Source organism: Epinephelus moara, chromosome 8 (genome assembly GCF_006386435.1).
Source record: "Epinephelus moara isolate mb chromosome 8, YSFRI_EMoa_1.0, whole genome shotgun sequence".
NCBI classification, from domain to species: domain Eukaryota; kingdom Metazoa; phylum Chordata; class Actinopteri; order Perciformes; family Serranidae; genus Epinephelus; species Epinephelus moara.
This window is the reverse complement of record NC_065513.1, coordinates 18,360,116-18,385,384: the sequence shown is the minus strand read 5'-3', so window position 1 is coordinate 18,385,384 and position 25,269 is coordinate 18,360,116. Positions and strand designations below refer to the sequence as shown.

Genomic DNA, 25,269 nt, shown 5'->3' with positions numbered 1-25,269 from the left:
GAAGGGTGGACCCATGCATTCCTCCTCATAACTCTTCAGGGGGGTATGCATAATCCCCAAAGTGTGGCTTCAAACCAGTTTGTTAATATAATGGATAACTCTGGTTGTTTCCCATCACTACTTCTACACCAGTGTTCGTTTGTTTACTGTTTTGCATACCGTCTTTTATTACTCTGTTTTCCAAGACACCTCAGACACACTGTGGCAGGCAAGAAAATGTGTTTACAACCAGTGTGTGCTACAACTCCATGGACTACCAATTAGATTTAAAGAGCATAAATCTGTTATAAGGAGAAAACAGTGCTCCGAGCTGAATAGGACTGTCCGCTCGTTACTGTGAGGAATGGGACAGCTTTTGGGGCCTGCGTGGTCACGTGATGTTTTTCTCTGTCATGATGCACCACAAAACATGTGAAAGGCCTGGATCAAAATAAACATTCAGTGGACTTCATTATTCAAACTTTATCTTCAAACAGCATTCAGTTTTATTTCAATATTAAACACAGTTCCCTTGCTGCATGCAACTCTTACAGTAACTTCTCTGTAAAGCACCAAAAGCCATACTCCTTGGTTTGCACCTTGATCAATTTAAAGCTTGCATATAGAGCAGGAGTGTCAAACATATGGGCCGGGGGCCCTCTAGATGACTGTGCACACCTGATGTTGAAGCACATGAGAAGGCTTAGGCCCTAAACACACAGGACACATTTGAGCAGTTGGGGGCGCCATTTTGTAATTGATTTGAATGAGAATGAACTAGAACTGAAAAAACTTCAATTCAGAGCAGAAAACGCCCCATGTCATCTCCACCTTTTCCCCATTGTCCAATCTGATGATTCCAGAGGCAGGCCTTCTGTGGTTGTCATGACAACAATTTTAAAGCTGTTAAAAAATGGAGGAGAAACTGGTGGTAGCGGTTGCTGGATACACAGAGCTATACAGCCTGACGATAGACAGCAGGTTGTCAAACTGCCCCTGACCCGAGTCGTCCTCAAATATATGTTTTGCAGCCTGCAAACACGTCCTGTGTGATCAGGGCCTACAAGGTTTCAGGAACAGCTAAATAATGAGTAGATACTTCATGTAAAATGCTGCCTCAGAGGCTTTTCCATCCCGACCAGAACACAGATCTCTGAAATAACAATGAATACTTACTGTGGTCATATTTTAAGATATTGAACATTGTGCAAAATATTATCAACCAGCAGCATAAGTACAAAAGAATCTGTATCAGACCTCTATCTTAAAACAATAGGGGTGGAGCCCTGCTGCTGAGGCACTGACAAAACTTCAGATTGTAAATGGTTTGTAAGGCAGGGGAAGACTTAACCTGCTTCTTCAACAGCTTCCAATTAAGTGGGAAATTCTGAAAAAGATGCACATGTAATGAAAGTGAGTAGAAGACTGAGTGAATGTGGAAAATCTGAGACATACTGTTGAATTTGCACATAATTTCTGGAGGATATTGCAGACTGTTCATTATTTCTTTTGTAAATGGATGAACACTTTCAGAATCTTTACACTGAAAAGGGAAACATTTGAAGGGTTTGTTATTCATGGGTTAATATGCGATGGTGTCAATGGTCTGACCCACTTGAGATCAAACTCAAACTAGTTTGACACCCCTGATATAGAGGAAAAGCTGAGTTTAAGGGCATTGCCATGAATGAGCAAACATCTTTAATGAAAATAAGGAACCAAATGAAAACATAATTTCATTAAACTAAACCTAACAATTTTCCACCCTACAGTGAAATGAATAAGGGGCACAAACATGTCATTTTTCATCTATAGCATAACTGTTAAAAAGTTATAAACATTAGTACAAACACAGAACACAGTTTCACATTTGTTAATACTTTTGTTAAAGCAGAGGTGGAGCAGTAGGGGCTTGATGAAGAAGAAGCTGCAGTTGAGAAAGTATATGGAGCAGCCTGTTGTGGACACTGATTATTACAGTCGCTTATAACTACAGAAGTATTACAAGTATTGTATATTGTTGGTAAATATTGTAGGCTATATTTTGTTGCAACACTCTGAGCTGCTTTAACAGTAAAATTTCCCACCGTGACTGTATTTATTTACGTTTATGTTTGTTAATAATTCCTGTTTATTTAACTATATATTTGTAAATACTATTGTTTAAATTTCTTATATTTCCACGTATCTTTCCTCTCTTGCAAGGAGCACCTGTAACATAAATAATTTTTCCTCGGGGATCAATAAAGTATTTCTGATTCTGATTCTGAATCTGATACAATGCTCTACTTAACTATCTAGCTCTTGCATGTTGAGTGGGATCTGGTGCCGGGTATCCATAAGCTCCTGAGCCAGGGGATATAGGACAAGGTCACATAGGGACGGCAGGGGGAGGGAAGTAGCTGTAACTTGGGGCTCCAGCACCCCATGCTGGCCCCGCAGCCTCATCAGGCTGAAGGGCGGCCATGCTAGAAGGAACGATGCCCAGTGGAAACACCACCTCTGGGTCAGAGGCAAAACTGATGTCCAAATACACCTGTGAAACACACACATTTTAAGAAGTAAAATCTGTCTACTAATAAGGGACAGGTTCAGCTAATCAAGGTGGTGCAAACAATCAGGCAGGCAAAAGGACAGGAAGTGAATTTATCTGTAACGAGACAACGGGTGAGTATACGAAACAAAATAGTAATGACCAGGAACTCAAAACGAGAAAATATAACCTTTACCAGCAGACAGGACATAACACAGAGATGATTTGAATCAGACTAACATTTATGAAACTATCACGTTGATCGTGCAGTCTGATAAATGTAATGTAAGACAACAATCATCCGTGTTACAATTACTTAAGTGCCAATATTTGCATTTACTTCAGTTCTGAGTTGATGTAACGTCACGATAACATTATTACGTACCTTGAGGTAATGTTCAACTGAGATATGTTCACAGTTATAGAGAGCGTAGAGGACATCAGGAGGAATCTCCATTTGGCAGGTCACAGTTCTCTCTGACTTCTCTGTGATAACCTCTCCGATTATTTTGCACAGACATTGGTCATCGGTTTCAGTGGAGCCACTGGCATGGTACACTACCTTCTGATGTAAACTGAATTTGGGCTTCATTTCTTTGGAAGAGGAGTTGCTGATTTGGGCAACAATAGATATTGTGTCACCTATCAAAAAAAAAAAAAATCATTACATCTAAATATACTCTTTTTCTTCTAGAATAATGTCACCATACAGGGAAAATATTATATTTAACACAAAGGCCTATACATACAATCTAAGTGATGTACAAACTTGTATTGCAGGCATTAATTTCATAATCTTCCTATATAATGATGAAAACTCTGTCTGTGGGTGTGGGTGTGTGTGTTCCACGTTTTTCTCCTCACTGACTTGGTCAATCCATGTGAAATTTGGCACAGTGGTAGAGGGTCATGGGAGGATGCAAATGAAGCAATATTACATCAGTTGGCCAAAGGGTGCGCTATAGCAACCGATTGAAATTGCAAACTTTGAATGGGCATATCTCATGCCCCCTATGTCATAGAGACATGAAACTTTGCACAGAGACGCCTCTCCTCACGAGGAACAAATTTGCCTCAAGAACCCATAACTTACGGTTATATACATTTTCCGCCATTTTGAATTTTTTGAAAAACACATAAAATCGATCTCTTCCTAGGAAGTTTGACCGATCTGCATGAAACTCAGTGAACATAATCTAGGGACCAATATCTAAAGTTCCCTCTTGGCAAAAGTTGGAAAACTTACTAAAACTGAGCTTCTATAAGGCAATGAATATTGCGCAGGGCGTGGCTCATCACATAAAGGGCTCATCTCAAGGGTTTCACCGATCACCACGCAACTTTGTCGGCATATGACCACACATAATCTGAGGGGACCCCTCCATTATTGACCCCATCAAACAAAAATGGGGGCGCTAGAGAGCTAATTTCTTATGTAGGCCTAATCGCCTTATGGATTTTTACTAAACTTGATAGATATGTAGAACAGGACGCCTCAAGGTGACTGGAGAAATTTAACTCTAATTGGCAACTGGGTGGCGCTATAACAACAGAAAAATGCTTAACCCTTTGATGCACAACATGGGTCTAAAGTGACCCGACTGAGTTTTTATGTTCTATATCTTTGCAATAAATTAATTTCATCATTCAGTATTCCAGGTTTTCCTCAATTAACTTGATCATTATACATCCTTATTTTATGTTTTCCTTTCTTACTTTTTGAATAAAAACCCTTTTTGTATCACTACCCTTCTAATGCACAACATGGGTCTAAAATGACCCATATCCATTTTCTATGTTATTTCATGTATGGCTGAGTGTTTCTATGATATATCTTTGAAATAAATGTATTTTATCATTTATTATTCCAAGTAATCAATACATATCTTGTTTTTGTTCAGCACAAATCATCATTTTTATTTTTTCCTTTCGTATTTTATGAACAAGCACAGCTTTTGTATTTCTACATCAAGTTGGCACACATGAGTCAGCATTTGGCGGGAACCTGTGAAAGTTGTTTGTTTGCAAGTAGGAACATACTTACCTCGGACAACTATTCACAGCTCAGCACAGCTCCCTTTGCACATCTGATACATGTTAGTCTTGTTTTACAATTATTCAAACATTACCCTAAGAAAATATTTGATGATAACTGTGAAATATAGTTGTACATTATATTTGATTAGGTTTAGGTTACCTTGAGAGTGAGTACATTACTTGTAAGTAATTACTGTTAGCTAGCTAGCTGTTGACATATTCTATTTTAGTTCTGTGTAGTTAGCTAACTATTGTAGTTAGCTAAACTAACTACTTAGCCAAGTAGTTAGTTTAGCTAACTACAATAGTTAGCTAAGTCGTTATCTAACTATTTGGCTAAGTAGTTAGCTAAGCTACTTAGCCAAGTAGTTAGATAACTAACTTAATAGGATGGTGTCCTCCAGACTTGCTCCGTTTCAACGACAAAAGCTCCTCTCTTGAATAAACTCTTCTCTTCACAGAAGTATCCATTAGTAGTTGAGAAACATATAATAAAAATTCAGTAAAACTAAGTAAAATTGCAGAGCTACCAGACTTTGCTGCTACTAGTTGAAGCGCATGTTCTAGAATGAACCACCCCCACCCCCCCTTGAAGGTCAGGTTAATTTTTTTTAAATTTTATTTTCTATATAGCACCAGATCACAACAGAAGTCATTTAAGGTTACCTTTCCTATAGAACATGTCTATAACTTGTCCTTTTATTAAACAAACTCAGTAGCCCTATGTCATTTATCTTATTTACACCATGGCATGTCATTTCTGTCTCTACATAGCCATGTTATCTGTTATCAGAGGTATGTGTATGTGACAAAATGATAAATAAACATGTTGCAAATACTGCATGAGTGTTTGGCCCCACTCACTGCTAAAGTAATTATTTGAAACAAATAATTATTATAGTATTAAATCATTTAATTTTAAATCACACTTGGACGAATGGGTCATTTTTGATCCGTGTGTAAACTTGATGTAGTAATACAAAAACTATATTTGTTCATAAAGCATGAGAAGAAAAATGGAAATAATGATCTGTTGTAATCAAAAACAAGATATTTAAAGAATACTTGGAATATTCAATCATAAAATAATTTGATTTCAAAAGATAGAGCAAAGAAACACTCAGCCAGCATGAAATAACATGTGAAATGGATATGGGTTGTTTTTGACCCATGTTGTGCATTAGAAGGGGTGTGCGTTGTGCATCAAAGGGTTAAAAATGGCTAAAATGTGACCGATCGCTGTGGCTCCCCCTGTGGCCAAATGTTTTTTTTTTCTTTCTAATTTTTGATATGACTAAGTCATGGTATGGTATGCTGTACTCAATGGGTATGGACTAGTGAGTGTATATTTATAAAAATCAATTAAGCTTGTCCATACGGACTTGGGTTGGGAACTGGAGGATTGCTAGTTCAAGTCCCTGTGCGGACGAAGTATGGAGGGTCGGCTGGCAGCTGGAGAGGTGCTAGTTTGCCTCCTGGGCACTGCCGAGATGCTCTTGAGCAAGGGACAGAGCCCCCCAACTGCTCATGGCGCCTGTCCATGGCCTGCCCCTTTACTCTGACATCTCTGCATTTAATGCATGTATAGGTCCTGTTTGTGCATGTGTGTGTATTTCAGGCCTGTGTATGACAACAGAGTGAAAAAGTTGAAAATTCTTCCTCTTCTAGAACATTATATATCTTTTTGTTTTTATTTATGTTTAACACTGGTCCCAACCTTTTGGACTTGGGGTTGTACAATGTACAAAGCTGTAAACATGCATTTATGTCTCACATTGACACTTGGTTGTGTTCCCTGTGAGCCAGAGTGCCTTTACCTGGAGAGCAGAACTTCCTGTCAACAGTAGCAGACATTTGGACCAATCTTTTGGAGAAAACCCCCGTCTCTTTGTCCACTGAACCAGACTGGGGACACTAGAACAAATCATACAAACCAGCATTATTTCATATTGGCGTAATACCTCACACAGCTTAAATTCAAAGTTCAGAAGAAATACTGGCATCTTGAAAGGTTTAAGATGGGGATGAGCAATACTTGTATGTCTGTATGCTCTCTAATGATTCTCTAATGGGCCATTAGGTCAGATCAGTAATTGCACCACACCACTCACCTCACTCCCAGCTTCACTCCTTTTAGTGGAAATGGCTCCATTTCCTGTTTATTGAAACAACTGGCTTTCTGTTTGTTCAACATATTACACTTCATATTGTATAATATCTATTACAGAAGGTCCTGTTGCCTGCCTTCTCCATATCATATTTACACTGCTGTAATGTTAGAATTTCATTAAAATAAATTCAGACTCTGAATAAATAAAAGGCAACAATAAAATTAACTCTTTATTGTTGCCTTTCCCTGAACCCCTTTATTCACCTCTGTCTGTCTAAGCCAACTGACTCCTAAGTCATGTGACTTCTTATCTTAACTATTTTCCCATTAAAATATTGAAGTTAATTTGGAAAGTGTAAATAACATGTCACATTCACAACATGTTTCATTGTAGTGTCCCACTTGCTATTACCTGGCCAAGATGCGGAAGGTTTTTTGAAACAAATTTGAGCTCTTCTTTTACTGTAGTGGGCCACCGCCAGCTCCTGGACATCTTTGCTTCAAGGATATAGACAATTTTACCATGAATCCCCTTGAAGGATGACGGCATGTCCCTGTAAAGCAGAACCAGTCCGTGAATGCAGTATTATTTGTATTAGCAAACAATGCCATAGTGCTAATGGTAGATGCTAGAAATTCTGACTTACTCCTGTGGGATTTGAAGACGGAACGAAAAGCGATGGTCTCCTTTGGGGAGATCAGTGCCTGCAAAAAAGTGAGAATGAATGACACTTTCTGTAGAGACTTTACAAATGACAGAGCTGGATTCATGTAGGCTACTTTGTGGTGTGTGCTCAATGAGACTGTGAGGCTCATGTAGTTCTGGGAAGTCGAGCTGTAATGGAAAAATCTATGCAGTTCAGAATGTGTGTGGACATGTACAAGGTATAGACCATAATCTACGATACACAAGTAGATAACATTTATTCATGATGCATTTTAGGTGTTTTAAAAACTATTAGCAGATTATATATTTGTGAAACAGCATATCTAAAGAAATAATGGATTTGATGGACAAGCAGACAGTGTAAACATCCTCAGGTACCCATATTAAAAGCAATACGGGCACAGTATAGCTATAACTTACAAGGTAGGCTGTGTACAGCCACCCTAAAACTAACGCCTAATATTTTAAAATAACAAACTATGTTCAAGTGTTAAGGTAGACAAGTAAATCATGCATGTATTTGCCCTACCAGTTTCTCCAATCAGGTACTCTTTGACTTTGAAGTATCTCTCGTGAGCACTGTACGATTTCTTGCTATCCCCAGAGCCACGTGTCCAGTGCACATTCATATCTCCTTTTGCTTTCACCATCAGCCCCTTCACTTTGGTCGCTTCTGTCAGAGTAAAACTGACTGTGCCTGTGATAGCATCTCCTTCAGAAAATGTCCCATCTTCATTTAGATATTCATAGACGAGATGCAGGTCCTTTATCGGAGACATTTTAGATGTATCAGCGCTGTGTTTCCCCCATATGTGGCTACACGGCAAGAGGGATTGGCTTACTAATAGTCCTGACTGATAACTGTTAGCTGCCTCCCACAACTAGGCGCGGCTCTGCTCTGCTCGGAGCTTGATGTCATTAGAAAACATCCTATTATTGTTTTGTGTGAGGAGAACAATCCAGATATCACAACAGCAGAATGCACAAAAGGCTCTTCAGATTTGCACAAATTTAAGGGGATTGTTTGGTAAAAACAATGAGTTAATGGGATCTTATGTGTAAGTTCTGTACTATTTACAATGTGTTAATATCAAGAAATTTAACTGGTATGAGTGCTGGAGGAGCTTCATCCAGTTGAGACAGAAAGTCTGTGTTCATCATTGGTGCAGAAGGTAGCAGGCTGTATGTAGGAGCAGTTAGGGATATGTGAAAGGGTGGAGGAGAGAATGTGTAGATCTCTGGGGGATAGAGAAGTGGTTGAAATATTGGAGCAGTAGGCAAAGGATGGAGTACAGATTGATTGGTTATTGTAGCCCCCACTCATGTGTGCTGGATGAGCAGGATACACGCCTGGTGGACCAGCATACACAGGTGGGTTACCTGGGTACACAGAAGGTGGTGCTGAATTCCTTTGGGCTCTTGGGCTTCTATAACTCCCTGAGTGTGGGGATGCAGGATAAGGACCCATGGACACTGCAAGGGGAGGAAAGTTGCTGCAGCTCAGACCCCCAACAGCCCCCGCAGGATATGGACCTGGCTTTACCATACCGTAGAGGCAGGCCTTCTGTGGTTGTCATGACAACAAGTTTAAAGCTGGCAAAAAAATGGAGGAGAAACTGGTGGTAGCGGTTGCTGGATACCCAGAGCTATACGGCCCGACGATAGACGGCAGGTTGTCAAACTGCCCCCGAGTCATCCTAAAATATGCCTGGAAACGGCCATCATGGAGGNTACCCAGAGCTATACGGCCCGACGATAGACGGCAGGTTGTCAAACTGCCCCCGAGTCATCCTAAAATATGCCTGGAAACGGCCATCATGGAGGAGAAGCTCCTGGACCAACTGGTGGTACTCCCCGTGATCCACCCTCTTTTTTAGGGTCTCATGTAGGCTACCCACACAGATCTCTGTTTCCATGCACCCAACAAACTATTAACTGACAGCCTCTCACCCTCAACCAGACCTTTGCCTGAACATTTTAGGGTATAGATAATAATTACTGTCAAATGAATGAAATAAATTGATTACACAAGAATGTTAGGAGGTGATGGGGTGGTTGCCTGGAAACAATAAAAAGGCGGAGCAGACGTTTTCTTTTACTAGTGGCATTTGGTTTAAAAAAAAAAATGCAATGCAGCGCGCCTCATGTTTTGCAGCCTGCAAACATGTCCTGTGTGATCAGGGCCTAAGAGGTTTCAGAAACAGTTAAATAATGAGTAGCTACTTCATGTAAAAGATACTTCATGTAAGAGGCTTTTCCATCCCACCAAGAATACAGCTCTCTGACATACCAATGAATATAATGTGGTCACATTTTTTGATATTGAACATGCAAAATATTGCTAACCAGCAACTTCAGTACAAAATAATCTGTATCAGACTTATAACTTAAAACAATATGGTGTTTGTAAGGAAAGGCATAACTTAATCTGCTTCTTCAATAGCTTCCACTAAAGTGCAAAATTCTGCGAAAAAAAAAGCACATGGAATGATAGTGAGTAAAGACTGACTAAATGTGAAAAATCTGAGACATACTGTTGAATTTTCACATAATTTTTCTGATGATATCACGGGCTCTTCGTCATTTGTTTTGTAAATAGATGAACGTTCAGAATTTTTACACTGAAAAAGGGAAACATTTGAAGAGGTTGTTATCTATAGGTTATTATGCAATGGTTTCACTGGTCCGGGCCACTTGAGATCAAATTGGGCTGTATGTGGCCCATGAACTAAAATAAGTTTGACATCCCTGATACTGAGGAAAACTAGTTGAGTTTAAGGGCATTGCCCGAATGAGCAAAGATCTTTAATGAAAACAAGGAACCAAATGAAAATATGTTTTCACTGAACTAAATTTAACAATTTTCCACCCTACAGTGACATGAATAAGGGGTACAAACACATCATTTTTCATCCATAACTGTAAAAAACAACAACACAGTTTCACATTTGTTAATACTTTTGTTGAAGCAGAGGTGGAGCAGTAGGGGCTTGATGAAGAGGAAGCTGCAGTTGAGAAAGTATATGGAGCAGCCTGTTGTGGACACTGATTATTACAGTCGCTTATAACTACAGAAGTATTACAAGTATTGTATATTGTTGGTAAATATTGTAGGCTATATTTTGTTGCAACACTCTGAGCTGCTGTAACAGTAAAATTTCCCACTGTGACTGATACAATCCTCTACTTAACTATCTATCTCTTGCATGTTGAGTGGGATCTGGTGCCGGGTATCCATAAGCACCTGAGCCAGGGGATATAGGACAAGGTCACATAGGGACGGCAGGGGGAGGGAAGTAGCTGTAACTTGGGGCTCCAGCACCCCATGCTGAGTAAGGCCCCGCAGTCTCATCAGGCTGAAGGGAGGCCATGCTAGAAGGAACGATGCCCAGTGGAAACACCACCTCTGGGTCAGAGGCAAAACTGATGTCCAAATACACCTGTGAAACACACACATTTCAAGAAGTAAAATCTGTCTACTAATAAGGGACAGGTTCAGCTAATCAAGGTGGTGCAAACAATCAGGCAGGCAAAAGGACAGGAAGTGAATTTATCTGTAACGAGACAACGGGTGAGTATACGAAACAAAATAGTAATGACCAGGAACTCAAAACAAGAAAATATAACCTTTACCAGCAGACAGGACATAACACAGAGATGATTTGAATCAGACTAACATTTATGAAACTATCACGTTGATCGTGCAGTCTGATAAATGTAATGTAAGACAACAATCATCCGTGTTACAATTACTTAAGTGCCAATATTTGCATTTATTTCAGTTCTGAGTTGATGTAACGTCACGATAACATTATTACGTACCTTGAGGTAATGTTCAACTGAGATATGTTCACAGTTATAGAGAGCGTAGAGGACATCAGGAGGAATCTCCATTTGGCAGGTCACAGTTCTCTCTGACTTCTCTGTGATAACCTCTCCGATTATTTTGCACAGACGTTGGTCATCGGTTTCAGTGGAGCCACTGGCATGGTACACTACCTTCTGATGTAAACTGAATTTGGGCTTCATTTCTTTGGAAGAGGAGTTGCTGATTTGGGCAACAATAGATATTGTGTCACCTATCAAAAAAAAATCATTACATCTAAATATACTCTTTTTCTTCCAGAATAATGTCACCATTCATTACATCTAAATATACTCTTTTTCTTCCAGAATAATGTCACCATAAAGGGAAAATATTATATTTAACACAAAGGCCTATACATACAATCTAAGTGATGTACAAACTTGCCATTAGAGCATATTCATACAACCCCAATTCTAAAAAAGCTGGGACGCTGTGTAAAACATAAATGACAAAAGAATGCAATAATTTCTAAATCCTTATCAACCTCAAATCAATTGAATACAGTACAAAGACAAGATGTTTAATGTTCAAACTGATCAACTTTATTGTTTTTTGTAAATATACACTCATTCTGAGTTTGACGCCTGCAACATGTTCCATAAAGTTTGGACAGGGTTGATACCCAATGATCTATCAGTTAACCTGTTTACCTGTGGAATGTTCATAATAGGTGTTTTTGAGCTTTCGACAAATTTCCCAGTCTTTTGTTGCCCCTTTCCCAACTGTTTTGGGAGGTGCTGCAGGCATTAATTTCATAATCTTCCTATATAATGATGAAAATGTCATGATCCTCATCATGGCAGCCCTTCCTTCTCCCTTATGTGTGTGTGTGTGTTGTCATTCCCAGTCTGTATTATTCCTCCTGTGTCTCTCCCCCTGTCTGTTCTGTGTGTGTGCATGTGGGCGTGGTCTCCTTCCACAGGCAGCACCAGGTGAATCCACTTCAGTAATCAACCTCTCCATAAAGCCTCTGGATTCCCTCCTACTCGGCGCCAGATCGTTTCATCAGTCTACGTGGTAGTTTGCATCCTGGCTCCTCTGTGTTTTTGCCGTTGTGCCTTATTATTAGCTTGTGTAGCTAATACCTCTGTATTCCTTCCACCTCAACTCAAATTGCCGTGCTTGCCTCGTGATCTCGTGTGTGCTTCTTCCCTGCCTGCCTGTGGACCGGCCTGCCCGTCGCCTGCTCTCCTGTGTTTCCCTTCACAGTGAGTACGCTCGAGAAACGGACACCACTGCACCGTGCCGCAGCACCGCCATTACCACGTGGCAGACGCCACATCAAAGACACTCTCACTCTTCCCCTCACTGGTGACTTCACGAGCCACGTCTGGATCCTGGGACTACGCACCACCCCTCTCCCTTGCACTTGCCAGCACATTGAACATTAAAGACTTGTTATTCATTGTTTATCTGAGTTGTGCATTTGGGTCCAGGCTTTGAACAAACCATAACAGAAAACTCTGTGTGTCTGTGTCTGTGTGTCTGTTCCGCGTTTTTCTCCTCACTGACTTGGTCAATCCATGTGAAATTTGGCACAGTGGTAGAGGGTCATGGGAGGATGCGAATGAAGCAATGTTACATCAATTGGCCAAAGGGTGCGCTATAGCAACCGATTGAAATTGCAAACTTGAAATTGCACTCTTTGAATGGGCATATCTCATGCCCCGTATGTCGTAGAGACATGAAACTTTGCACAGAGATGCCTCTCCTCATGAGGAACAAATTTGCCTCAAGAACCCATAACTTCCGGTTATATAGATTTCCTGCCATTTTGAATTTTTTTGAAAAACTATTAAAATCAATCTCTTCCTAGGAAGTTTGACCAATCTGCATGAAACTCAGTGAACATAATCTAGGGACCAATATCTAAAGTTCCCTCTTGGCAAAAGTTGGAAAACTTACTAAAACTGAGCTTCTATAAGGCAATGAATATTGCGCAGGGCGTGGCTCATCACATAAAGGTGTATAACATCTCAAGGGTTTCACCGATCACCACGCATCTTTGTAGACATATGACCACACATAATCTGAGGGGAACCCTCCATTATTGACCCCATCAAACAAAATGGGGGCACTAGAGAGCTAATTTCTTTTCTAGGCCTAACTGCCATATTGATTTTTACTAAACTTGGTAGATATGTAGAACAGGATGCCTCAAGGTGACTGGAGAAATTTAACTCTAATTGGCAACTGGGTGGCGCTATAACAACAGAAAAATGCTTAAAAATGGCTAAAATGCGACCGATCGCTGTGGCTCCCCCTGTGGCTGAATGTTGTTGTTTCTTTCTAATTTTTGGTATGACTAAGTCATGGTATGGTCTGCTGTACTTAATGGCTATGGACTAGAGAGTGTATATTTATAAAAATCAATAAAGCTTACTAGTAAGGGGCAGCAGTAGCTCAGTCCATACGGACTTGGGTTGGGAACTGGAGGGTCAAGTGCCTGTGCGGACGAAGTATGGAGGGTCGGCTGGCAGCTGGAGAGGTGCTAGTTTGCCTCCTGGGCACTGCCAAGATGCTCTTGAGCAAGGCACCGAGCCCCCCAACTGCTCAGGGCGCCTGTCCATGGCCTGCCCCTTTACTCTGACATCTCTGCATTTAATGCATCCTGTTTGTGTATGTGTGTGTATTTCAGGCCTGTCTGTGTATGACAACAGAGTGAAAAAGTTGAAAATTCTTCCTCTTCATTATATATCTTGTTTTTGTACTGTATTTAACTAAATATAGATCAGAAAGAATTTGCAAATCATTACTTTTTTGTTTTCACATTGACACTTGGTTGTGTTCCCTGTGAGCCAGAGTGCCTTTACCTGGAGAGCAGAACTTCCTGTCAACAGTAGCAGACATTTGGACCAATCTTTTGGAGAAAACCCCCGTCTCTTTAGCCACTGAACCAGACTGGGGACACTAGAACAAATCATACAAACCAGCATTATTTCATATTGGCGTAATACCTCACACAGCTTAAATTCAAAGTTCAGAAGAAATACTGGCATCTTGAAAGGTTTAAGATGGGGATGAGCAATACTTGTATGTCTGTATGTTCTCTAATGATTCTCTAATGGGCCTTTAGGTCTGATCAGTAATTGCACCACACCACTCACCTCACTCCCAGCTTCACTCCTTTTAGTGGAAATAGCTCCATTTCCTGTTTATTGAAACAACTGGCTTTCTGTTTGTTCAACATATTACACTTCATATTGTATAATATCTATTACAGAAGGTCCTGTTGCCTGCCTTCTCCATATCATATTTACACTGCTGTAATGTTAGAATTTCATTCAACTAAATTCAGACTCTGAATAAATAAAAGGCAACAATAAAATTAACTCTTTATTGTTGCCTTTCCCTGAACCCCTTTATTCACCTCTGTCTGTCTAAGCCAACTGACTCCTAAGTCATGTGACTTCTTATCTTAACTATTTTCCCATTAAAATATTGAAGTTAATTTGGAAAGTGTAAATAACATGTCACATTCACAACATGTTTCATTGTAGTGTCCCACTTGCTATTACCTGGCCAAGATGCGGAAGGTTTTTTGAAACAAATTTGAGCTCTTCTTTTACTGTAGTGGGCCACCGCCAGCTCCTGGACATCTTTGCTTCAAGGATATAGACAATTTTACCATGAATCCCCTTGAAGGATGACGGCATGTCCCTGTAAAGCAGAACCAGTCCGTGAATGCAGTATTATTTGTATTAGCAAACAATGCCATAGTACAAATGCTAGATGCTAGAAATTCTGACTTACCCCTGTGGGATCTGAAGACGGAACGAAAAGCGATGGTCTCCTTTGGGGAGATCAGTGCCTGCAAAAAAGTGAGAATGAATGACACTTTCTGTAGAGACTTTACAAATGACAGAGCTGGATTCATGTAGGCTACTTTGTGGTGTGTGCTCAATGAGACTGTGAGGCTAATGTAGTTCTGGGAAGTCAAGCTGTAATGGAAAAATCTATGCAGTTCAGAATGTGTGTGGACATGTACAAGGTATAGACCATAATCTACGATACACAAGTAGTTAACATTTATTCATGATGCATTTTAGGTGTTTTAAAAACTATTAGCAGATTATATATTTGTGAAACAGCATATCTAAAGAAATAATGGATTTGATGGACAAGCAGACAGTGTAAACATCCTCAGGTACCCATATTAAAAGCAATACGGGCACAGTATAGCTATAACTTACAAGGTAGGCTGTGTACAGCCACCCTAAAACTAACGCCTAATATTTTAAAATAACAAACTATGTTCAAGTGTTAAGGTAGACAAGTAAATCATGCATGTATTTGCCCTACCAGTTTCTCCAATCAGGTACTCTTTGACTTTGAAGTATCTCTCGTGAGCACTGTACGATTTCTTGCTATCCCCAGAGCCACGTGTCCAGTGCACATTCATATCTCCTTTTGCTTTCACCATCAGCCCCTTCACTTTGGTCGCTTCTGTCAGAGTAAAACTGACTGTGCCTGTGATAGCATCTCCTTCAGAAAATGTCCCATCTTCATTTAGATATTCATAGACGAGATGCAGGTCCTTTATCGGAGACATTTTAGATGTATCAGCGCTGTGTTTCCCCCATATGTGGCTACACGGCAAGAGGGATTGGCTTACTAATAGTCCTGACTGATAACTGTTAGCTGCCTCCCACAACTAGGCGCGGCTCTGCTCTGCTCGGAGCTTGATGTCATTAGAAAACATCCTATTATTGTTTTGTGTGAGGAGAACAATCCAGATATCACAACAGCAGAATGCACAAAAGGCTCTTCAGATTTGCACAAATTTAAGGGGATTGTTTGGTAAAAACAATGAGTTAATGGGATCTTATGTGTAAGTTCTGTACTATTTACAATGTGTTAATATCAAGAAATTTAACTGGTATGAGTGCTGGAGGAGCTTCATCCAGTTGAGACAGAAAGTCTGTGTTCATCATTGGTGCAGAAGGTAGCAGGCTGTATGTAGGAGCAGTTAGGGATATGTGAAAGGGTGGAGGAGAGAATGTGTAGATCTCTGGGGGATAGNGTCTGTGTTCATCATTGGTGCAGAAGGTAGCAGGCTGTATGTAGGAGCAGTTAGGGATATGTGAAAGGGTGGAGGAGAGAATGTGTAGATCTCTGGGGGATAGAGAAGTGGTTGAAATATTGGAGCAGTAGGCAAAGGGTGGAGTACAGATTGATTGGTTATTGTAGCCCCAACTCATGTGTGCTGGATGAGCAGGATACACGCCTGGTGGACCAGCATACACAGGTGGTGGTGCCGAATACCTTTGAGCTCTTGGGTTTCTATATCTCCCTGAGTGTGGGGATGCAGGATAAGGACCCATGGCCACTGCAAGGGGAGGGAAGTTGCTGTAGCTCGGACCCCCAACAGCCCCAGCAGGATATGGTCCTGGCTTTACCATAACAACATCATTGCAAATGGTACTTCACTGAGAAAATGTCACAACTCTGGATTGTTGGCATCAGATCAGTAGAACATTTTATTGCACACCTGACATCCTTCTGTATTTGAGATCTAACACAGGGGTCAACTACATAACTTTGCCCTCATGTTTGGTATTGCCACCACAAACTGAACTTGGGCGCCATCTCACTGGATGAGGAACTGCTGGTTTTTGCATGCCATGTTTAACCGACAAAAAACAGAAGTTCTCTTTTCACATGCATTTCTTACAAACTTCTTCTTTGTGAAACATTTGAAACAACTGACCGTGGAAAAACATATCCTTCGCAAAAAAAAAAAAAAAGAAGAAGTGCGCTGACTGTGGCTCCTCTCAAAAAGTCATGTTCTGGAAAATCACCATTCACCACTGGAGTGACGGATCAAATGTCATTATAGTTCCACAATAGTTCCACTTAAAACACTTTATTGCTGAGTGTTGGTTGACATAGTATACAAGAATAACAGTTTATGTATATGGTTTTTGAAAAAGGAAGGAATATAAGGAATCAATGCTCTTCAGTGGGCCAAATTAGCACTACCAGCAGCAGCCAAAATGAAAAGGAAGCAAGAAATACCTAAAAAAAAAAAAATTGCATATACATAAAACAATATTAATACAATATGTAAAATAACATATGTACAGGTCAAGGGACACACAAAACGGTCAAGAACAAAGGTAGTCACACCCATTTTGGACTAAACTGGCTCAATTACAGGAGAACTTTGGAAAAAATCTCCTGCTGTTAGATTCTCATATTAATCCTTCTTTTTGAATGACTCTTTTGTACCTTTTACACTGCCTGTTCAAAGTAGGAATGTCACACCATTACGCCACCTAGCTGTTCTGTATAAAAGGTACGTTAACAGAATCAGTAGACAGACTTAAGTCATAAGTCAAAAATGGGGTAGTACCAGTGCCGAATCGGTGTCTGTTTAAAATGGACGGCACTTGTGGAACGCTGGCAAGACAGGACCATGGGCAGAACAGGTGTGATGTTTCGATTATGTGTTATGCCAGCTGTGCATGATTTAAACAGCAGCACCTAGCAGCAGTTAGTGACTAACTCAAAGAAGATGAACAGCGGCCGAAAATGTCAATAAATTGGGAAAACAGGGCGAGATCAACCGCCATATAACAGAGATGGTAAAATATTGTTATTGCCAGGTAGCCGATTCAGACCAAAAGACTGAAAGGCACATTTGTGACGGCTGTTTTGCTGGTGTTTATAAGGTTGTGGCACTTAAAGGAGTTGTTAATTCATGTACTTATTAGACAAAAAGAGCTGAGAGAGCTTGTGGAACGCAGTATAATTGCAGCTCAAGCACATCTCCCAGCTTGCCAGCTAGAGCTTCCTGAGTCGGTTTGCTAGTGGCAAGTGAATGCCACAAACTGCATTTCTTAAAAGAACCAATCTTTTCATCACTACTCCTGTGGTCTTTGGGAACTGCACTGGGGAGACAAAACATACCACTCTAAGAGGGGATGATGGAGTAGACCAAGTGGTGATGGTCTTTTTAATGTGTTGGCTTCCCTCTTGGTCAACTTAAAGCTTGCATAGAGAAGAAAACTACTTCAGTTAAAGTGCATTGCCATAAATGAATAAACATTTGTATTAAAAGTAAGGAAGCAAGAGAAAACACGTAGCTGCCTGACCACACCATTTCAGTATAGTTGGAAAGATATTCACAGATTTAAAACTTCCCAGATCAATACATCATAAACAAATGTTGTTAAAACACAAACAATACCTCCTTCCACCCACAGTAAACTAGACGACAAGCTACAATCCAATTTCCATCAAAACGAGCCTTCGTCCGAGCTGGATAAATAACATTGCTCTCTATGTGCAACCAGCTGTGGGACAATTGTGCAGGGACTGTCTACAAAGTGCAACACCGAAAGAAAAAACAACTACTCAATAACTTTCCTCTTATAAGGTGTAGAGTCCTAAAAATTCCTTCACACATTAATGGGTCCCTGTTGGCTATACTACAACATGTTTGGGAAAAATATGCTTTTGCATAATTTTGGGGAATTTTTTATTGGAAAACATGTTCAATAAAATTATGCTAATAAAGTGTACTCTCCCCAAATATTTAATGATTTCTCTCTTAGAAAACTTTATTTATGTGCTCAATGTTCTGAAAATTCAAAGACAGACACCTGTAACCTGTTCAACTATTGTTGATAAATTCAGTTGTACTTTTCCTCGAATTTAAAGGAAAGCAAATTGATTTGAAAAGTTTTGCCAACATTCACAAATTATTCTGTGGCACCTACAACATTTAAGTAAATCATCTGCTATTCTAATTTCTTTGTGCGCCATACAGACATTAAAAAACAACAGGACAACAGTATGAAGTGAGCAGTACCAGCAACTATGTCAATCTACTTTCACCACTGCAGACAGGTCATTGTGGTTCTACAGTAGGGCTCAGTGATATGAACAAAAATTCATGTCTTGGTATTTTCAGGCTGAATTGCAACACAAGATACACATCTCGATATTTTCTACAAAATGGGCTACATGTTCTTTTGCAAGTTAAAGCCACATTTGAGATGTCACAAGCGATTTTATAAAAAAAACAAAAAAAACAAAAACAGATTAAACTGTGATCAAAATAAAAGGCAAAGACAAGGATTTTTTTCTCTGTAACGCAACAGAGTACATATAAAGCATGACCTGTCTGTATTTTTTAGGTCAAGATTATCTGGGTCCTTTTTAAAGATTCAGTATTTGTGATCTGGCCCTGTCCCACTGAAAGTGGGCTGAATGTGGGGGTAAAGCGACATGTAAGGTGGAGGTTGTTCTCCCTGTTGAGACAGAGGCGGAGCAGTAGGGGCTGGATGCTGGACTGCAGATGGAGCTGCAGCTGGAAACCCGTATGGAACAGCCTGTGGTTGCCATGGATTATTATAGCCGCTTGTCATGTTTGCAGGTTGAGTGGGACCTGCTGGAGGGTATCCATAAGCACCTGGACCTATGGGTGCAGGCCCAGGGTAAGGCCCAACAGGGAAGGCTGGGGGAGGGAAGTCGCTGTAACTTGGGCCCCCAGCAGCAGCAGGGTAAGGCCCCGGAGCTACACCAGGCTGAAAGGTACCACAGCTAGAGGGAACGATGTCAAGTGGAAACACCACCTCTGGGTCAAAGGAAAAACTGACGTCTACATACACCTGGAAACACAGAAACACATCAGGATGTCAAGTATGTCTCCCTCAAAGATGATTTGAAGCAAATGGCCTTTTATGCCAATATCTATTAAGTTGGTCGGGAAGTCTGATAAACATGATTATAGTCTTTTATTATACAACAGTTAGTTCCAGCCCTGCAATCTGATTGGTCGAGAGACAGTAAAACGGCTGTGATTCGGCCTCGTGCCTACGACCGAATCACAGCCGTGACGATATCACAGTACAACATCACAAGCTCGAGTGTGATATTGCTTAATTATACATTTATTTTTTTTATTTATACATTATTTGAGTTGATGTACCATTACTACCACATTTTTACCTACCTTGAGGATATTTGTAACCGAGATGATGTCACAATCAGCGACAGTGCACATGGCATCATCAGGAATCTTCACTTGGCAGGAAATAGTACCCTCTTTGTTTTCCAGAGAATCCCCAGCGTATTTCCACAGACACTGGCCACTGGTTCTTCTGTGGCCCGTTGCACAGTACACCACCTGCTGCATTAAACTGACTTTGGGCTTCACTTTCTTGGAAGAGGAGTTGTGGATTTTGGCAACAACATCTATGGTGTCACCTATCAAAAACAAATCATAACATCTGAATATGCACTGTTTTTTTCTGGAATAATGTCGCCACATACACTTACTCTATGTAAGTGCTCAATAATTTTGTTTATAAAGCATATACATGTATAGAAAACTTGCATAAACTTGTTTTGAGATGTGATAATCATGTTGAAACAAAGCTGACAATACATTGCTTTTTTTTCTCACAATGACGTGGTTGTGTTTCTTGCAAGTCAGAGTGACTTTACCTGGGGAGCAAACCTTCATGTTGATGGTAGCAGACATTTCAATCTTCCCCTTAGAGAAATGCCCGATCTCTTTAGACACTGAAGCAGTCTGGGGACACTAGAATAAATCATACAAGCCAGGGTTATTTCATAACAATGCCTCATACAGCTGAAATTCAAAGTTCAGGGGAAAATACTGGCATCTTGCAGAGATTACGACGGGGTTGAGAAACACAGTATGCTCTCTTTTGATTCTCTTATAAGCCACACTACCAAAACACCACTTTCCTCATGCCAAGCGCAACTCCTTTTAGGTGAACCCAATGCATTTCCTGTTGATTCAAAAAAACGGTTTATGTGTTTTTTATTTTCTGTTTGCTCAACCTATTACACGTCACATCGAATGATACCTCAGATTACATTTGGTCCTGTTGCCTGCCTCCTTTGTATTATATTCAAGCAGCTGCTGTTGTGTAGACTTTTCTCCATGCCAGACTTCATAAAACTTTGTTGAGACACATTCTCTATACATCTATTTTCACACTCAACTCTTCATGCTGTATGTCCACCAACTCCTCTATTCTTTACTTTGAGTTTTAGCCAACGTTTGTTTGGAAAGTGTAAATAGTGTCAAGTTAAGGAGAAAGTGTTAAGGTGTTTCTTGTCATATCCCACCTACCATGACCTTCTGAGATGTATACTTTGAAACAAATTTGAGCTCTTTGTGTACTGAGGCAGGCCACCGCCAGCTCCTGGACATCTTTGCTTGAAGCACGTAGGCAATTCGTCCATGAAGCCCTTTGAAGGATGGCGGAAAGTTGCTGTAAAACAAGACCAGTCCACACATGCAGTTATTTCTACAAGCAAACAAAGCCACATTACGAATGCTTAGATGCTAGAAATTACTATTTACCCCTGTGGGATTTGAAGCCTGAACTTAAAGCGATGGACTCCTCTGGGAAGTGCAGTTCCTGCAAAAGAAGTGAGAATGATCAACACTTCCTGAGGTGGCTCGAATGACAGAGTCAGGTGGATTGTTGCACTTTGTGTTGTGTAATCAAAGAGATTAAGAGACTCATTTGGTTCTGGGAAGTCTATCAAAACAACGATCGTGTACGTGCAGTTCATAATGTGCTTGGTGATGTGTAAAATATGGACCATAATGTGCGATAGAGGCCTACTTACAAGTGGATAACATTAATTCATGATACATTTTAGGTGAACAGGCTACTCTAAGTCAAGCCAGTAAGATCATCAATGACTCCGCTCATGTTTTGCATACAGGGTCCGAGCTGTTGCCCTTTGGTAAGAGGTTTACAGTGCCTCGTTGCAGACTTTTGCAGATTTGCTTGTTTGCATTTTTATAGAGGTCATTTTAGCACATAATGTTATTTATTTATTTATTTATCTTTTTGTGTTTCCTATTGCTACTTTGGGTGTAATGTTGATTTGTCTATGTAGCCTACTATGTTGTATGTTGTATTTCTACGGCTGCAGTATGGGTGTAGGGCCCAAGACAAATTTCCCTCTGTTTCCTTGAATCTTAATTTTTCATTGTTGTAAGAGCTGGGGATACAACTATGACTGTTTTTAAACTATTCTCATATTTTTATACAACATATCTAAATAAATAATGGATTTGGACAAAGTACACTCTGCAAAACAAGCAGTCACGTGACAAGCAGACAGTGGACACACCCTCAGGTACCCATATTTATAGTAATTCGAGCACAGTAAAGCTATATCACTTACAAAGTACACTACACTGTGTATGTGTTATGCAGCCACCCTGTCAAACTATCGCCCATCATTTTAAAATAACAAATTATGCCTATGTTTACAGGTCATAGTCACATATGTGTTTGCCCCACCTGTTTCTGCAATCAGGAACTCCTTGACTTTGAAGTATCTCCTGTACGCATGGTGGGTCCTTCTCCTGTCTCCTGTGCCTTCTGTCCAGCACACATGCGCGTCTCCTTTTACTTTCACGATCAGCCCCTTCACTTCTGTGTCTTCTGTCAGATTAAAGCTGACTGTGCCAGTGACAACGTCTCCTGCAGAAAATGTTTCCTTCTCGTTGAGAGAGTCATATACGACTTGCAAGTCCTTTATCGGAGACATTTTGGACGGATCGATAAGTTGTTACTCCCAACTGTTGCTGCACAGCGTGAAGAATTACCTGAATAACCCGGAACACTGGCGTTGGGTTTGGCTCATGTCTTGTTTGGCTCCGCCCGAAGACTGAAGTCTGTTGATAGTGGAGGTCACGTGTACTGTACAGTCGGGACAAAGCTTCGATGGCTTTCTGGCAGAAAGGGATCTCCTGGTTAAAGCCTACAAGGAAAACTTCCCCAATGTGCCATGACTCCCAATTATCTCCCAAAAAGAGGCACAGGTGTAGGAACTGGGCAGCTGACACTGATGTTCAGAGTTCACTGTTTGCACTTGGACTGAGCAGGTTTACTTTGTCCTCTCCTGAATGCGTTGAGTGACTGGTATAAGTCGTGTTTACTTTGCCATTGTAAAGCTAAAGTCTACATCTAATCACTCAATTTAATTCTGACAGTATTATGACCTTTTGAAGTAGGGATGTATTCATGTACTGATGTGATATTGTTGAATTTGTGTGCATGCTTTCTTTCAGTCATAGATGGGAAAACCAATTAACCACATCTTACATAAGAGAAATGCTTTCAAATGGAACCTGCTTCTTCTTCTGTGTGCATCAATTAATTCAAGTCCAGTGCACTCGTGTAAAACAAGGTTACAGAAATCCTCTCCCCTGTTGTCTCATGTGATGCAGTTCAACCTTATTCAACCAAAATAGGTATCACAGTAATATCTCACAATGCAGGTAGATAACATTATTTGAGAGCTGTGCCACCTTGTGGCCAAAAAAAGAAAACCGAATTAAATAGTTATAACAAATAGTTCACACTCAAACCGAACTTCATAAAAAATATTATATTGCTTCATATAAAAGTCCACTCTCAATCATCACTTATGATGCACAAGAAGTATGTGGCAGTGTCTGCACCTGCAGAGACCTGCTCTCTGATTACAGCATTTTCTCTTGAATTTTTTATTGTGCAGTGGTTGAGATGTTTCTAGGCAATAGCCTTAAGGCACAGCCACAGAATGCAAGGCGTGAGAGCTGGACTCAGTAAAACGTAGTGACCAGGTGCCATATTGCAAGCATGGATGCAAATGTAAGCTACGAAAATGAACAGAGCACCAAAAATGGGGATGGGAATGGGGATGGAGAATGACGTGGAGTTGGCCTTCTCTCTGTTGGACAGGTGTGTTTGAGTGGCAGGTGAAGGCACTCCGGAGCGAGCACCAATGTTACATTTGTCTTAAATCCTTCATATACAAATCAGTCTTCAGGCTTTTATATGTAACAAAGGAAGGTGAGGAAGGTCTTGGTTTTTAAGTTACAATCCTTTCACCCTTTTGCAACAGCAAGTGATTAAAACATGTAAAAAGTTACATACAGAACCTTCAAGTGGGCCTAATTAGCATTAGCAGCTATAGCCGAACTGAAAAGGATGCAAGGATTGTCTAAAAAGGGATCAATACACATATACCATGTTCATAGTTATGTGACATAACTTACTTACAGGTCCATGGATGCACACAACAGCCAAGAACAAACGTAATCAAACCTGTTTTGGCTTTATTTGCTTAACTACTGGAAATCTGGAACAACTGAACTGCCCCACTCCCACAGTGAAATGAAGGAGGGGCACAGACAGGTCACTTTGGTACTGCACAGAACGCACACTGTACATATATTAAATATTTTTTACACATATGACATAACCGTACAAAATGTTAAAAAAAAAAAAAAAATGGAAGTAGAGAATGCAGCTTTGCATTTGTGTACAGCAAATACTTTACAGCATTATAAATACCTCAGAAGCCTTCATAATCTAGCAGGATTTTTTTTTTTTTGTAAAGATTGCTTGAAGCTCAGCTATTTACCAACCTACCTAACCCTACCAAAACTGTCCTAAGAAGATGAGAAAAGGGACACATAAGATGGAGGTTCTTCTCCCTGTTTAGACAGAGGTGGAGCAGTAGGGCCAGGATGCTGGATTGCAGATGAAGATGCAGTTGAAAAACCATATTGAATGGCCTGCTGTGGCCACGGATTATTGTTGTTTGTTGTGATTGCATATTGAGTAGGATCTGCTGCTGGGTATCCATAAGCACCTGGACCTGCGGGTGCAGGATAAGGTCCCACAGGGAAGGCAGGAGGAGGGAAGTCGCTGTAACTTGGGCCCCCAGCAGCTCCAGCTGGGTAAAGCCCCATAGCCTCATCAGGATAAAGGGTGGTAAAGCGAGAAGGAACGATGATGAGCGGAAACACCACCTCTGGATCAAAGGCAAAACTGATGTCCAAATACACCTGGGAAACACAAACATATGAGGAAGTAAAATGACCTGAATCAAACTGTCATTCATGCCAGACCCGTGGCATTGACCTCCCACATCATGAAGACCCTGGAGAGACTCGTCTTGGAGCAGCTCCGGCCCATGGTCAAGCCACTTTTGGACCCCCTCCAGTTCGCCTATCAGCCCCGACTTGGAGTTGAGGACGCCATCATCTACCTGCTCAACCGTGTCTACGCCCACCT

At 40.6% G+C, this 25,269-nt stretch overlaps 3 protein-coding genes across 4 annotated transcripts in view; all 3 read right to left on the bottom strand.

The window, feature by feature from the left end:
- Positions 1-38: 38 nt before the first annotated feature.
- LOC126394114 (arrestin domain-containing protein 2-like) lies at positions 39-15,805 on the bottom strand. 2 transcript variants are annotated; one of them, XM_050050734.1, is made up of 6 exons: positions 15,497-15,805; positions 14,948-15,005; positions 14,713-14,854; positions 14,008-14,104; positions 2,898-3,154; positions 39-2,515 (listed from the first exon to the last, which is right to left on the bottom strand). In XM_050050734.1, exons 1-6 carry the CDS (start codon positions 15,744-15,746, stop codon positions 2,351-2,353), a joined length of 969 nt encoding a protein of 322 aa, XP_049906691.1. In that variant the 5' UTR covers positions 15,747-15,805; the 3' UTR covers positions 39-2,350. The 2 variants fall into 2 exon arrangements, with proteins under 2 accessions (XP_049906691.1, XP_049906690.1); XM_050050733.1 differs by lacking the exons at positions 39-2,515; positions 2,898-3,154 and adding exons at positions 10,111-10,766; positions 11,149-11,405.
- A 1,121-nt stretch (positions 15,806-16,926) lies between these two features.
- On the bottom strand, positions 16,927-23,261 carry LOC126394110 (arrestin domain-containing protein 3-like). Its single transcript, XM_050050728.1, has 6 exons — positions 22,501-23,261; positions 21,543-21,600; positions 21,309-21,450; positions 20,651-20,747; positions 20,157-20,410; positions 16,927-19,812 (listed from the first exon to the last, which is right to left on the bottom strand). Exons 1-6 carry the CDS (start codon positions 22,748-22,750, stop codon positions 19,369-19,371), a joined length of 1,245 nt encoding a protein of 414 aa, XP_049906685.1. The 5' UTR covers positions 22,751-23,261; the 3' UTR covers positions 16,927-19,368.
- Positions 23,262-24,288: 1,027 nt separating this feature from the next.
- LOC126394111 (arrestin domain-containing protein 3-like) overlaps positions 24,289-25,269 on the bottom strand; it is a 9,278-nt gene continuing 8,297 nt past the window's right edge. The window contains exon 6 of the mRNA XM_050050729.1: positions 24,289-25,040. Coding sequence (XP_049906686.1) covers positions 24,642-25,040 — 399 coding nt within the window. The 3' untranslated portion in view covers positions 24,289-24,641. The remainder of the gene's footprint in view (positions 25,041-25,269) is intronic.